Source organism: Hippoglossus stenolepis, chromosome 23 (assembly GCF_022539355.2).
Source record: "Hippoglossus stenolepis isolate QCI-W04-F060 chromosome 23, HSTE1.2, whole genome shotgun sequence".
In the NCBI taxonomy this organism is placed as follows: Eukaryota; Metazoa; Chordata; class Actinopteri; order Pleuronectiformes; family Pleuronectidae; genus Hippoglossus; species Hippoglossus stenolepis.
Window position 1 is genome coordinate 9,186,394 of NC_061505.1, and position 13,827 is coordinate 9,200,220.

General features: G+C 42.3%; 1 protein-coding gene across 15 annotated transcripts in view; it reads right to left on the bottom strand.

The window, feature by feature from the left end:
• The window catches only part of LOC118102448 (collagen alpha-1(XXV) chain), a 146,415-nt gene that overhangs the window by 22,966 nt on the left and 109,622 nt on the right, over window positions 1-13,827 (bottom strand). For 14 of the 15 annotated variants that reach the window (XM_035148642.2, XM_035148635.2, XM_035148638.2 and 11 more), the window contains exons 10-15: window positions 11,642-11,668; window positions 10,256-10,300; window positions 8,264-8,308; window positions 7,673-7,699; window positions 5,678-5,722; window positions 798-830 (exon numbers count right to left, since the gene is read on the bottom strand). In XM_035148642.2, coding sequence (XP_035004533.1) covers window positions 798-830; window positions 5,678-5,722; window positions 7,673-7,699; window positions 8,264-8,308; window positions 10,256-10,300; window positions 11,642-11,668 — 222 coding nt within the window. The remainder of the gene's footprint in view (window positions 1-797; window positions 831-5,677; window positions 5,723-7,672; window positions 7,700-8,263; window positions 8,309-10,255; window positions 10,301-11,641; window positions 11,669-13,827) is intronic. The other variant, XM_035148641.2, reaches the window with a different exon arrangement.

Here is a 13,827-nt window from a genome sequence, read left to right on the forward strand (position 1 = left end):
GCAAATGACTACGGCATATCCTAGTAAATTGAATGTAACTATATGTCAACACGGTGGTGTGTACTTATGTATGTCTTATTCAAATTATTGTCATTAAGTGGATGTGTAGGTATATCTCCAATAAGTTTGAATTTACAAAAGAGTGAATCTTTGTTTCCAGGTTCTTACCCCAAATCACCAACTCCCAACCCCCCAACCCTATTTGAGGAAGCATTAAGCTTTGAGATTCCATGATCCGACCATTTGATAAGTTAACCTAAGTGTAGGCCTACTATATTAAGTGTCATGCAGCAATACAGGGGAGGAGAAAACCCCTTTTACGAGCCATATTAAGCAAAAACAGGGCTTTGTCCAGGTTCCCTTTATGTGCAACATAAACTGGATCCCAAATCAGGGGCAGTTTGCATTTTAAGACCGACTCCAACGCAGCGGTGCGACTAGGCCGTCCCATTTTGACAGATGCAGTCGACAAATGCGTCCTTTCATCCCCGAGCAACGAAAGCTCGGGTGGATAGAGGCCAACCTATCCCAGGATTCATTGCGCTTCAGAGACGCATTGTCGGCCGCAAGCGATGAGACCCAAATGTCCGATGCTTACATTTTTAAATATAAAAAGTATCAGACTTCAACTCAACCTAACAGCTAACTGTACACATGCAAACACTTTCTTGGTCTGTCCAAGTGTAGCTCTGCTGCACCAGTGAGTGTGAGAGAACATCAGAATGACACTTTTACAAAATACTGGGGCAACCAACTCCTTATGAAGATCAAGAAACTGACAGTAGCTTAGCTCTTACCTTGATGCCAGCTGCAGAGGAGCCTGCGTCTCCCTAAGGATAAAAGTAAAAACAAAAATCAGAGAGGTACAGCACGGAAAACTGCCGTGACAGAGGTTATGTGAGACTCAACAGGGATTTCTCTACAGTCACAAAAGGAATTTTTATTACTGTGCAATTACAGTGACAAAAGCAATGAAAGAACCTTAGTTTTTCTGTACAATGCAGGACATTATTCTGTATTTACTGACTTGTCTTGACAAAACTGGGTGAAAAGTTACATTAGAAAGATTATATGCTGTTATAAGCTTGAGAAAACTTTTATTTTTTACTACAGTGCTGTGGTTTTCACACTGTCAAGAGTCTGACACTATAAAGATCCCCAACAGTACATGAGGAAAGGAGCCTGATAGATATACTGCACTAAACGCAGCCATTTAATCACTTTCTTCAATGCATCACTTCAGGTATGGGTGTGGAACCAGAAGGCGACAGCGCTACTTATATCACACTTTTCTAGAACCCAGACGGCCAGAACCAAGCCCTCTCTGATGCACTGCGTTACTACTGCAGTGTACAGTAAAAACAGACATAAAATAAGGGGCCAATAAGCGTAATTATGGGCGGTTGGTGGGAAAAGGGACTGCAGAGAAGGAGACGGGGTCTGTAGCTCTGGTGTGGACTGTGGTTTCACTGCACATACGCCTAATGCTCAGAAGTTGCAGAAGGAATGTCGCTCGCCCTCAGCTTTTTATGGGAGTCATTACGAGGCATAGCACACAAGGCATGTTTAATTATGGCGTTTATTTATTTTTTTTACAGTAAACTGTCACCATTTACAGCTGGGCTTTGTTGCATACTTAGGGGCGCCTCTATCCCCATCTTAAAAACTAACACTAATAATTCCAATTTTAATATGGACATTTTCACAAGTGCATTTTTATGAAGATGACCTGAGAGGATCGTGATTTCACATGATTTCATGAAGTAAAAATGATTTTGGTTACATATTTAAGAAACAACATGGAGTTCATGATGTGGTTGACATAAAAATCCTAATAAAAGAGGAATTATTCTGACTTTTTTGTGTCTCCATTGAATAATTGTTTCCACAAACATACATCAAAGTAGGGACCTGTTTCTCTTTGGCAAGGATGTATAAGAATGCCCCACATCTGTGCTTCATTGTTATATCTTGTACAAAAAGATGCAAAGCTCATGATGAAGCTAGCGTGTGTTGTTAAATTTCACCATGAGGATCTAATTCCAGGAAAGAAATCAACTTAACAGCAGAGTTTACACACTTTTAATCCAAGAGTCACCACACGCCATGTGAAAACAAGTATCGGGGAACGCTACACACGCAATTAACACTCCCCTCCCCTGCCGCCGAGCTGATAAACACCACTGACGTTTCCCGTCATGACAAACCGAGTTGAAGAAGCGGGTGAGAGTTCTCGCTGGTTCGATCTCTTCCATGTGAAGTACGAAGAGACGGAAAAAGCGGTGGAGTTGGGAGGTGAGTCGAGGTGTGGCGCACGGCGCTGAAATGTCCCAGCTGGGCCAATTACCACGGCGGGGCCACAACGTGTGATTTAACCGCAGAGCAGAGCAGGACGGAGAGCTGTCGCCGCAGCTCCATTTTATTATAGGCACCCAAAGCTGTCACTGCATATTTAAAGATAATAGCGTGAAGATCTTCTAATGCATGTTTGGTAAATCAGGGCCTCCCCCCAGCTGTTTCCCTGGTGAGAGCGAATGAGATGGAGAGAATTAATCAGCGAGCAAAGAAGCCGGAGCGAGAGTTAGCGACGAAATGTCACGTTTAAATGCCGTCGCCGCCCTCGAATCATACTTCATATTAGGATCATTAGCAGAGGTGACCACATTCAGAGGCCTCAGCTAAATAACCTGGATACATGTGAGGCAACACGGATTATGATTGGCTAGAGAGAGGCCCTCGCCAACAGGCTGAACCCAGACCAGTTCACAAGAGCTTGGACCGGTTCTCAGGATTCAAAATTTATACCAAATCGCTGTGCCACGTCGGCCAGAGCCAAGCGTTCACAGCCCGGAACTTCCCAAAACCAATTCACGAGTTTATTCTGTCATTATTTATTTTTTTCTAAACCATTAAATAATATTCCTATCTGCGAGGTTCGACTTTTCAATGAGAAGAGTCAAAGTTAATTTCACACCTAGTTAAACACTTAGGCAGAGTGCAGCACAGGTAAATGGTTTAGAACTCCAGCTTTTAACTGTGGTAATGATTTGTTTTAAAAGGAGGCCAGAGATGGACAACAGGCCGTCGGAAACAGCTGATGATTAAGCAACGCAGCAGGTAGTAAATATATAAAGAGGACATTTACTCAAACACTGTTTGAGGTAGAATTTCAAGATACTTTTTAACTCCACTATATTGTTTGATAATATCAATACCGACTTTGCAAATCAATGAGAGGTACCGATACGCTTTTAAAGCCAGGGTTGGTAATCCTGGAAAAGTTAGCAAGAGCAAGCTACACTTTGAAAATATGCAACTGATACAGCCCACCCCCTCCCATTGGTGCACTCGTCAAAGCTACGCGCCAAAAACACATGAGACAGGTAAGCCAGCCGATCACGTTATTCAGTCTGAAGGAAATTATTGGCTGAGTTTATTAAACTCCTATCGGGACGTAAAGAGGATTTCAACCAACAAGACAAAATGTGTTTCAGACACAACTTAACAACCCTGCGTTTAAGGATCGGAGTAATTTGTGAATGTCGTTTTTTGATGAAAGGTACAAGACTTCGGTTGTGTCCGAAATCAATCATTCACTTACCCCTACTCACTATATAGGGACTCATTGGCATAAGAGAAAAAACAATTTCAGACACTACTCGGCGCATTTTCTCTAAAGTTAATTAAGTCATTGTCGCAGGATTATGTCGTACAACAACCTCATTATAAATGTTATCTGAGAAGTTCACTATATAGGGTATAAAAAATGTCACTAAACTCTTGGACTGCATCACAAAATGGTGAACTCACTATATTAGTGGGTGATTTGGGACACAGTTCGATCTTAAAGAATGTATATTTGTCTTTTTTGCACTCCACAAACCCCCCCCATCATTATCCCTTTGTATCATCCAAAGTTTTGCATCGCCACCCCCCCATCCTACTTCTCCCTGAGGTCTCTCTGCTCTCCGTCCTGAAGCGCTCGCTGCCTCACCTCTCACCCCATGTTACAACACTCTCCCCGCAGTGCGTGCTGTGTATTGTTAACTTTGGCATCTTCGGGCCTGGAGGAGTGAAGATGCCCTCCCCCCACACCTCAAGCTGCCCCCTCTATTCTCCGGTTTCTTCTCTGATATATAAAACAATAAATATCAGGGACGAGCAGTCAAGAGTCTGTCGAGCTTCAGCTTGTGGAACGACGTGCAGTTTTTCTCCACCGGCCCATCCCGTCTTTCAGCGTGCTCACTTGAAAAATAAATCAGCCCATGGTGTGTGTGTGTGTGTGTGTGTGTGTGTGTGTGTGTGTGTGTGTGTGCGTGTGTGTGTGTGTGACATATGTTAAACTCATCTGGGTAGACGTCTTGATTGAAAAGCAATTATTCCCGCCATGTGTTCTACACTGTAAAAAAAAACGCTAAGATAAGGTCATCGCATCTAATCTAATGAAAAGATCTGCAGGATTTCCAGCTCTTTACACAACTTTCTGTCCCTTTTTATTGAAAAATACACGGGCCCGTCTGCTCTCGAAGAATGAATGGCAGATGACTGGCTACAGGAGTCTGAATTCCCATGGCGCTCAATTTTTCTTTATCATTCCTGCAAAAAATGTTTTTCTTTTTTCTCTCCCCCCCTCTCCCCTTCCTTTTACTGCGCTAAGGTGGAACAGATCAAAGCTGCGCTGGAGCTGCAAACTTTTATCGCCTTCCACTTTCCCTTTTTGTTCGCTCATTTTTCCACAGATGATATGCTGCATCTGTTTCCCTCAAATGGTGTCTTTCTTGGCAGCCGTGTTCGGCACTCTTTTAAAAACCAGAGTACCCATAAAGTGAGAAGTTATCAAAGTTGTTCTCTGCTGCACAGCAATAAATTGACATTGACATTTTGAGTACACTGCTTCTATTCTGCTGCTGCTCTATCAGTTATATTTTGTTTTCTTATACCTAATCCAGGATTTCTCCGCTGCCTGTTCTGTTACCATGTGTACCTTGTTTTTGGCAAATTTGGAAACAATTATTATCTTTTCCCAGAAGTGTGAGAAGCTGAATCAACATTTTCAAAGGATCATTTATTCCAATCTCTAATTATTTAATTTGTGAAATGCTTTAAATCAAATCTGAAGGGCAGAGACGCCCAAATGTTGCCGTGGAATCACCCAATACAAATAGGAATGATTTATTTTCATAAATACTGCTGTTGCGAGATAATAATAACAAAGGCAGTGTTGCAAGTTCTGGAAGGGATGTATAATCTGACTCTGGACACGAAGTCCGTAAATTAACGCAAAATAAAACAAAACAATCTCGAGAACAAAAGATTTTTTGAGAGAATTATGAATCTGAACAATCTGTCCAGCACACGAGCTGGACTCTGCCGTTTGCTGGAAATGGATCCCAACTTGACGAGCTGTCTTGATGATAAATGGTCCCAAATTATTGTAGGAGCCATCCGAGCAGAAGGAAGTAGAGTCGGCGTAGCACAGCAATTAAGTCTACATTAAGCACAAAGGACTGCTGATGGCACTTGACCTCGGCTACTTCTCTCCACAGATCTCCTCTCAGATGGCCGACATCAACCTCTTTTTTTTTTAAGTCTCCCAGCCACGGCCAGACTCTTTCTCAGAGCAGGTTCCAAGACAGAAACAAAAGAGAATGAAAGGATAGAAGTGGAGTTTACGTACCTTCTCCCCCATATCGCCTTTCGGACCGTCTTCACCCATATCACCCTGCGATGAAATCACACAGAGGCAATCACAAAAAAATCGTAAAAGAATGTGTCAGTGCAGAACAGAAAATCTAAAGAAAAACACGATTTCTTTATCTTTATGCATGACTGGACATGCATAACACACAGCAGGACTTTGACAAATCTTCCCTTTCTGTGATTGACTGCACTGTAAAACAACTTAATGGACGCTTGGAGGAAAATCCGAGCACGCTGCAGCAAAGATGAAGTGCCATTACTGTGCATGTTAAATTCCCTTTGGTCACTAGCAGAGTCGTCACACGTGGTTCAAATAGGACTGATTTCAGATGATGTAATGCACTCCGTGGGGGCATAATGGAGATCAGAGAACTCCTGGCATCAGCTGGGAAGAGTATGGTTTCTAAATTCACGTGTTTTCCATCTGAGCAGAATGAAGCAGATTGGATGTCAGGGCTGTATTTGGCCACACTAGCGGCTCTGGGGATGGCGGCGTTGGGTCAAATTCTTTGGTCCAAGAAAATTGGGTGGATTGCCTTTTTAAATTTTGTTCATACATTCATCGTCCATGAGAAATGGATCCAGAACACTCTGGGGATCTACTGACTTTTCCTCTGGTCTCACCATGAGCTTGTGGTTGATTGAAATATCAATCAATCTCAAATACTATTTGATTCATGTCCTATACTAACATTCTTGAGCGCGCGTGCCAAAGACATTAATGTACATTGTACAAAATAATTATGACATTTCCCTATGAAAGTATTTGTTCCACATGAACTTCCCTGCTGGCTCTTAGTTAACAAAGCCAAAAAGTGTTTAATAACTGCTTTCAGACGAGCACTGAAGTCCGGACATTTTACCTGAAATTTTCCTGAGTGGCTTTGAGAGCCCAAATGTCTGAGTCCGCCTTTTTCAGTAACTTTTCGCGCCAGCTCCTTAGTAAAATGTACTTTTGAGCTCATGTGATAATACAGCAGTTAATTTCACATTTTTTCCCCTGTTGTTGTGAACTTGTCTGACCCGGACAATCTCCTGCTTCTTCATATGTGAAAAGCAAAGTCTGAAAATTGTCCAGATGCAATTTCATATAATGTCTGATAGCAGCATTGTCATTGTACTTTAAAGCAGTGTTTCCCAATTGGGAGGGCCAGACCTTTTAAGGGGTCAAAGGATAACTTTAATTGGTTTGATTTTATCCTACTCTGCTCTAAATTTTGCTTCTTTATTATAAAATATTGGGATAGTTTTTTTAGGGCGCTAAAAACTAAGGAGGGTTTAGTCTGTGAGTTGCTTTCATGCAACCTGTGACACAGAAACATAACAAAAGCCGTCATTATCTTCTTTCTCCAATGGCTTAGTCAGTTTACAGCTTCTATGCGATATTGTGTTCATTTCCATCCAGCTTATTCTTCACAGGACAGTTATGTTACTGTGAACAATGGTTGCTGCCTGCTGAACCACAGTATTACACTGAATCAGGAGTATTAATGATGGGAAATAAGTCTCCGTTTGACAAGAGACTCGGATCAACAACTGAGGCAAACCGCCTGAGGGCAGGTTTTGTGGTCGATGAAGCACGCTGAGTCATCGCCAACCTCCCCATGCAGCCTGCCTCACTCTCGACTCGCTCGGTGTTCACACCTCCCACTCGCTGCTGTCCAACTACAGAGAAAATGGGCACCATTAGAATTAGGGAGCAGGCGAGAACACGGCTGCTTCTCCTCAGTGAGGCTATTGTTTAGAGGCCTGGAGCCGGAGGAGCTGGGGTTCAGTTTTGAGACTCTCTGAATCACCGACTCGCTCCCTGCACAGGGGGAGTCCCCTTTGAAAAAAACCAAACAAGCTGGAGCTGTGAGAAGGAAAGGCCGAGCCGATGCCATCGTTTGATCACGATGGCCGTCCTAACACAAGGTGGGGTATCGAGAGTGATGCTAACAATAACGTTTGGCGGTGTCAAATAGGGCTTTACCTTTTCACCTCGCTCTCCTATTTCACCCTGTTGGGAAAGAAAGCAGAGTGTTAGATGCAGAAAAGCTCAGGGGGAGGTGGGTTCAGTTGGGAGAATTATTGCAGCCACTGAGGGTCAGATTGTATCTGGGGTTAAATTCATGTTAGATCATGGAAATTCTCTCGTGTTATGTCTGACTTTTCCCCAGACAGATCCTCAAGTATCTGCTTTTTAGAAATGTTCACAGTCAATACAATGAACAAGCTAAAATCCCAATTCATATATATATTTCACCATAAATTAATTTAATAAAACCTATGTGTAGGTACCAATATAGTTTTAAATGATACACATGAATATCTGCTATTAAGATAACATGTTCATATTCATCTTATTTGCAAATACAGTTCATGCAAAAAATTCAAACAAATGTGTAAAGAAAATAAAAAAAAGGTAAAGTCGGAAAAAAAGTTATCGGGAAAACAATGTTTCTTTGAAGGGGAAGGATGAAAAATGACAAAGCATTTAAAAAAAAAAGAAATATACAAAAAATATATATGATCACGATGAATTTACAAGAATAAGAGCACACAGAACATGTGCGCACCAGACCTTGACTCCGGGGATACCGTCCAATCCTGGGATTCCAACATCCCCCTACGGACAGCACAACATACACACAGTGGCTGTATTGAGTGTGATGTTTAAGCAATGTGAACTCTGATTTCAGGGATTTCAGATCAGAAGATATAAAAAGGTTTACGTTTTTCTCCCTCAACATAGATAACCTTTGACCTTTAGAGAGGTTAAGTCTGTGTCCCTGGTAAACAGGTAGGTATTTGCATGACAGTTGGTTTTAGACAAAACATCATACATTTTAAAACCCCAGACATACTGTAGAAAGGATTAACAAGCTGTTTATAAGTCTAATTATTTCCGCTTTGGTTCTGAGTATGAGCAAAAGAAGAAAGCCAAGTCTATCTGATGAATAAGAGTTCGCTGTTGGTGTGAGTCGGAGTTCTAACTGAGAAATCAGCCTCAGTCCCTCTGTTGCCAGAAACAATTAACCTGTGGACCTCTGCAAAAACCACCACTTCATTATCCTTTATACAGGAGTCGTGGCTTTTCCTCATCCCAGACACACGACTTAAACCGTGTGATTCTGATTAACATTTAGCCAGGATGAAAAAAAAAAAGAAATCGATTAAGTGGATTTATTAACATTCATAAAATGAATGTCTAGGGGCCCGCTGCTGAATACTGGGAATACCAAATGGCAACCCACCCATCTGGATAAAGCATTATGGGAATATCTGTGAATGATCTGTGTTTAGGGAGTATCCAACCCAAACCCACCAAAAACACCTCCCCCTACACCCCCGCTGCACACTAGCCGTGAATCTCCTCATAAATGTTTGAATCTTGTATCTTTATCAGCTCACATATGGCAGTCATTGCCGTGATGATGATGGAGTCATAAAACTGGAGCTGATAAGGGTTGCATTAGCAAACTCTCGGTGGATATCTATGTCGGATCAATATGACGTCTGCCAGTCAACGTGCCACTGCTCTCAATGCTGTGTACAGTTCAACTTTCTGCATGAGCGACACTTACATACCATAACATATTCTGTTTAATAACTGCATTGGAGTTCTGTTTCATGGGTGCTGGCAGACCACACTCCTTCCACAAGTATGGAATTAGGCCTTCAGCTTTTGTTTTCTCCAGAGCGCCCTTCAAAATGTAACTTCTTCACTCTGGTTCCTATTACGGCCGTGCGTGCCTCTCCACTCGTATCTGTGTAAATGTGTGCTTGAGATTAGAAAGACGGTGCCTCTCAAATCATCTCCTCATTCGTTCTCTTCACTTGTGCCGTTGTTTGCTCTGGAATAAATATGCTTTTCCATTTTTCCCCACTGTGAAACACCTGCACTGTGTCTACTCAATTGGCTTCGAGAATGAGATGCAGGAACAAGCTGAGTGTGAGAACAGATTCACAGGCAGCTCCAAAAGGTATTTTGTGGCCCTGGGGATTTCTCCTGTATAGGAGAGCGGTCTGGAATAGTCGGAACTTTTCTTATATGAAAAGTGCAACATATGTGCAGAAAAAAAGACTAGTGAAAACATTAAAGAGTGTTAAAGTTGGTCGTTTGAAGATAAAATACTTTCAGGTGTTGTCTTTCTCAACTTTTTAAAAATGTGTTTTTTGGGAGGGAATCATTATTCCATACTAAGGCTACAATTATACTACACTACTGCATTTTTAAAAAAAATCCTTTTATAAAATAATGTAGTTTGTCTAGACGAGAACACAAAAAATGACAACCAATGCTCAAACGAGCATGCCTGGCCACTAGGTGGCAATAAAGTCTACACACCAACACACCAACAATCCAACAAGACAGCTGACTGAGCAACCTACTTATGAAACTTTTCAAATTAAAAGCAGACACCTAGGTATAAGTAATGAAGTAGAACTATTTTCCCTTTCAAACTCTCTAATCTATGGAAAACCAGTCCAAACAACTAGTTAACATCCTAAAAGAAACGTGCAGAAAAGTCCACCACACATACACAGAACAGTGCTGTTTGTATGAGCTCACCTTCAGTCCATCATCACCTGGGCTTCCAGGAAGCCCAAAGGAACCCTGGGAAACAAACACAAAGGCCTTTAGGTATCATTGCAGAAAAAAAATTACTGTACTTTGCTGGGAAAGAAACTGAAAACATCAAAAAGTCACATAAATATATGACCATGCAGGTCTTTTCTCTCTGTGCGGTGTCCAAACCACCTCCCAATGGACCCAACACCCAAAAAATGAAATAAAATCCTATACAAAAAGTGCCCAAAACAAAACTTCAGTCAAAAGTCGACACCACACAAAAACAGCCAAGAAGTGTTCCTGGGTTGGCCCGTCTATCCTTCCTAACCCCACTTCTGCACGTACTGGTTTTTTGTTACAAAACCAGGCAAAAATAAATACTGCATGTCATATTTTAAGATCTGCTGGGTAGGTAGGCAGAGGGCGAGAATGGGAGAATAATTCTGTTGAGCTTTAAAATACAGTGGTTTGCTTATGTTGGCTACTCGCGCTGCCTCATAATATGAGTGATTTCCTGTTACCATGGTTACATTTACATATCAGAGATGGGTGAAATATTGGGACAAGGACTCGGAGCAATGAAAAGAATAACATTCCTAACTCATTTTGGGTCTCCTCCAATATATCAAAAATATAACTGGGAACCTGAGCTGGAGCATCCTGGGATGAAGGAGAAGGTGGGGAAGTTAATAAATATATAGTTCCAGCTTAGATAAGTTTGAAATATATGATTCACTTTAGTTCACGTAATGACACCAAATCGATCACCATGGCGATGAAACTTGAATAAGCGTTGGTGTGGTCTCTCTGCTAAACACAGCAGTCCACCGGCGGCAGATCTAATTGAGTAGCCTCTGGCCTGGCTTATGAGTCATTAACATGGCGGTGTGTCATCGTTGAACCCTTAACACACACACACGCACAAACGCCCACACCGACGGGAGGCCGTGCCGACAGATGACAGCGCAGACAGGAAGTGTCTGATTGGGTTACACTGAACAAACACTGGCAGCTACCTGATGGCTGGATAGAGCTTACATCTGTTCCTCACATCAGCGCCGCCAGGGACCCGCCGCCTGTATTGCAGCACTTAGCTCCAGATTCTCTGCTCAGTGTCTTTCTCCATCACTCTTTTCCTTTTGCCTCCTCACGCCAGTCGAAACTCAACTCGCCTGTTGTTCTATTTACTCGCCCCCGAGACAGTTACTATGTAAACCGAAACAGTATTCTAATGGTAAAGAAATTCCCAGTTGGTTTACGTTAGAATTAGGCTCATTAGGATTCTAACATATGGACTGAAAAGGCACATTTCAGCCTGACTAAATAAGAATTTAAAAGAAAAGCAACATGTGCTGTTAGGACTAGAAATGTTTTTTTATAACTTACCTTTTGCCCTTCTGGCCCCTCAGGCCCCTATAAATGACAAGAGACAGAGCAAGAGAGAGTGGGAGAGAGAAAGAACAGCATATGTCAGAGGAAATAATGTTATTTCCACAGCCAACATGGTCACAGCACAGAGACTGGCATGGTTTTGGTAGGATTTCATACAGTGAGCGCACACACCCCTTCAGGCAGAGCAGAATCACATCGATCCCTTGTTTTATACCTTCGACAAAGAGCGAAAATCAACTCACTCTGTGCCTCATTTCATTGAGTTGCACCAAACCGGTGAATCCCTTAACGAGACCGTGAATAATTAAATATTTTACGGTTTAATCTTTTTATGTTGATCTCTGTCTTTGTTCGTTTTAGCAACTGTGAAAAGTTATCTGCTTTGACTGTTCGACATTCTGCGCCTCCGGTCCAACACGGACTGTGGTTCGTTACCTAAACAAGCCGATAGTTGGAAAGACTTGCAAAGCCGGTGGGTTAGACGGAGCAAAAAGGCGCCACATCTCTTCTCGAGATCTAAGTTGGTGATAGATGTGTCTGGGAGGAATGTTTCTATTTTCAACCTGCTGTTATTTCACCACAGAGAGACTGGGTGCCATGACAGATCCTCAGCCTCCTTCACCAGAACCTCAGGGGCGGATTTTGATGTGGGGCCAGGGGCTACTGGCCCCAGCTGAACTCTGATTGGCCCCTCAAGTCCCCCCTGTCCTCTCAGTAGTCTTTTTTTTTTTTAAATGAACCCATCACATACTAACAATACTGAGAATATATATGACAAATTGTTACAATGTGCTGTAACAATGGAACATTTAAAAAATATATTCAACTAACAGAGCTAACAGAAAACCAGGAATAACTGTAATGAGCACCTTACTAAATCAATGATTTCGCATGGATGTGGACATATAATTGCCCCCCCCTAGATCCGCCACTGCCGAATCTGCCTAAAAACAGCAGGACTGCTTGAGGAACAAAAGGAAAAAACCAAGCTGAAAGTTAGTTCCTCCCACGTTGGCTAAAGCTAGACTCTGTTCATCAACACCTCCGCGCTTGGCTGTTACACCTCGTGACACCTCGTGTTGGCCAGCTTCTTTCTCACCGTCGACTCGGGATTCACAGTGAACGGATCCATTTGGCTCGTCACGTGCAGTTGTGTCAAGGCCAGGACGACCTTGTGCTCTACAAGCCCTCTGCAACAACTTTTTATTCGGCTTCACACTTGTTGACACAGTATAATTGGCTTAAAACTAAAGATTCGGTCCCGTGGTGGAATGTGAAAGGTTTGTGTGCCTGTATTTTAAAAAGGTAGTCAACAAAGACAAGTTCAAGTTGAAGTTTGTCTGTCTGTAAACATTTCTGTGAAGAAGAAATGGGAGCGAGGTGGTGGCGGCCAACCCTAACCTACATGAAATAGATGCTTGGCTAAATAACCAGTTTTCTGAGAATAAGTGGTTTGTTTGATCTATTCCATATCTTCTTTAGTTTCTGACACAATCACCAGGAGACCGAAGCTCAACACTTTCCCATTCTCAGTTTCCCCCCCTTCTTTTTTTTTTATTAAGTAAAAAACTAGCTTGTGAAAATGCAGCAGCAACAAGTTCTCACATTTACAGAAGCGGCCCACACAGTTGCAGCTTATTTATGGTGCATTCCACCCGCACTTATAACAAAAACCTCAATGAACAACTTTCATTATCCCGGCCAACTGAGAGAAAGGTTTTCCTCCCACTTGCCTTTAAAAGTCTTTGTTAGCTAACCTCAGTGGGGCTTGGTAAACATCTTTATGACCCACTAGGTATGTGCAAGCATGTGCCACTCGCCTGAGTGCTAATTAGCTTGGCTACATCTGAGAGCACTCAGGGCCTACAGGCTGAAAAGATTTTTTTCAGAGAGTCAAGAACCCTCGAGGAAGTCCTGATCCTGCTTCTTTTGTTCTCAGCTTTGGGCCCTGACATCTCAAGAACAGTAAAATTGAGGGTCATTCAATAAAAGATAAAAAGATAATAATTTCCGCTGCAACAGCGCAAGCTCAGCACATTGCACCTGAGCTCATTTAACAATCACAAAAGGGAAAAGAACCCATAAACGTGCAATATCAACCGGACGCCGATTGAAGTCGAGCATCCGAGCACAAGCACAAAGCCCTGAATGTCTGATGCTTTCATTCATGACTTGGAAAT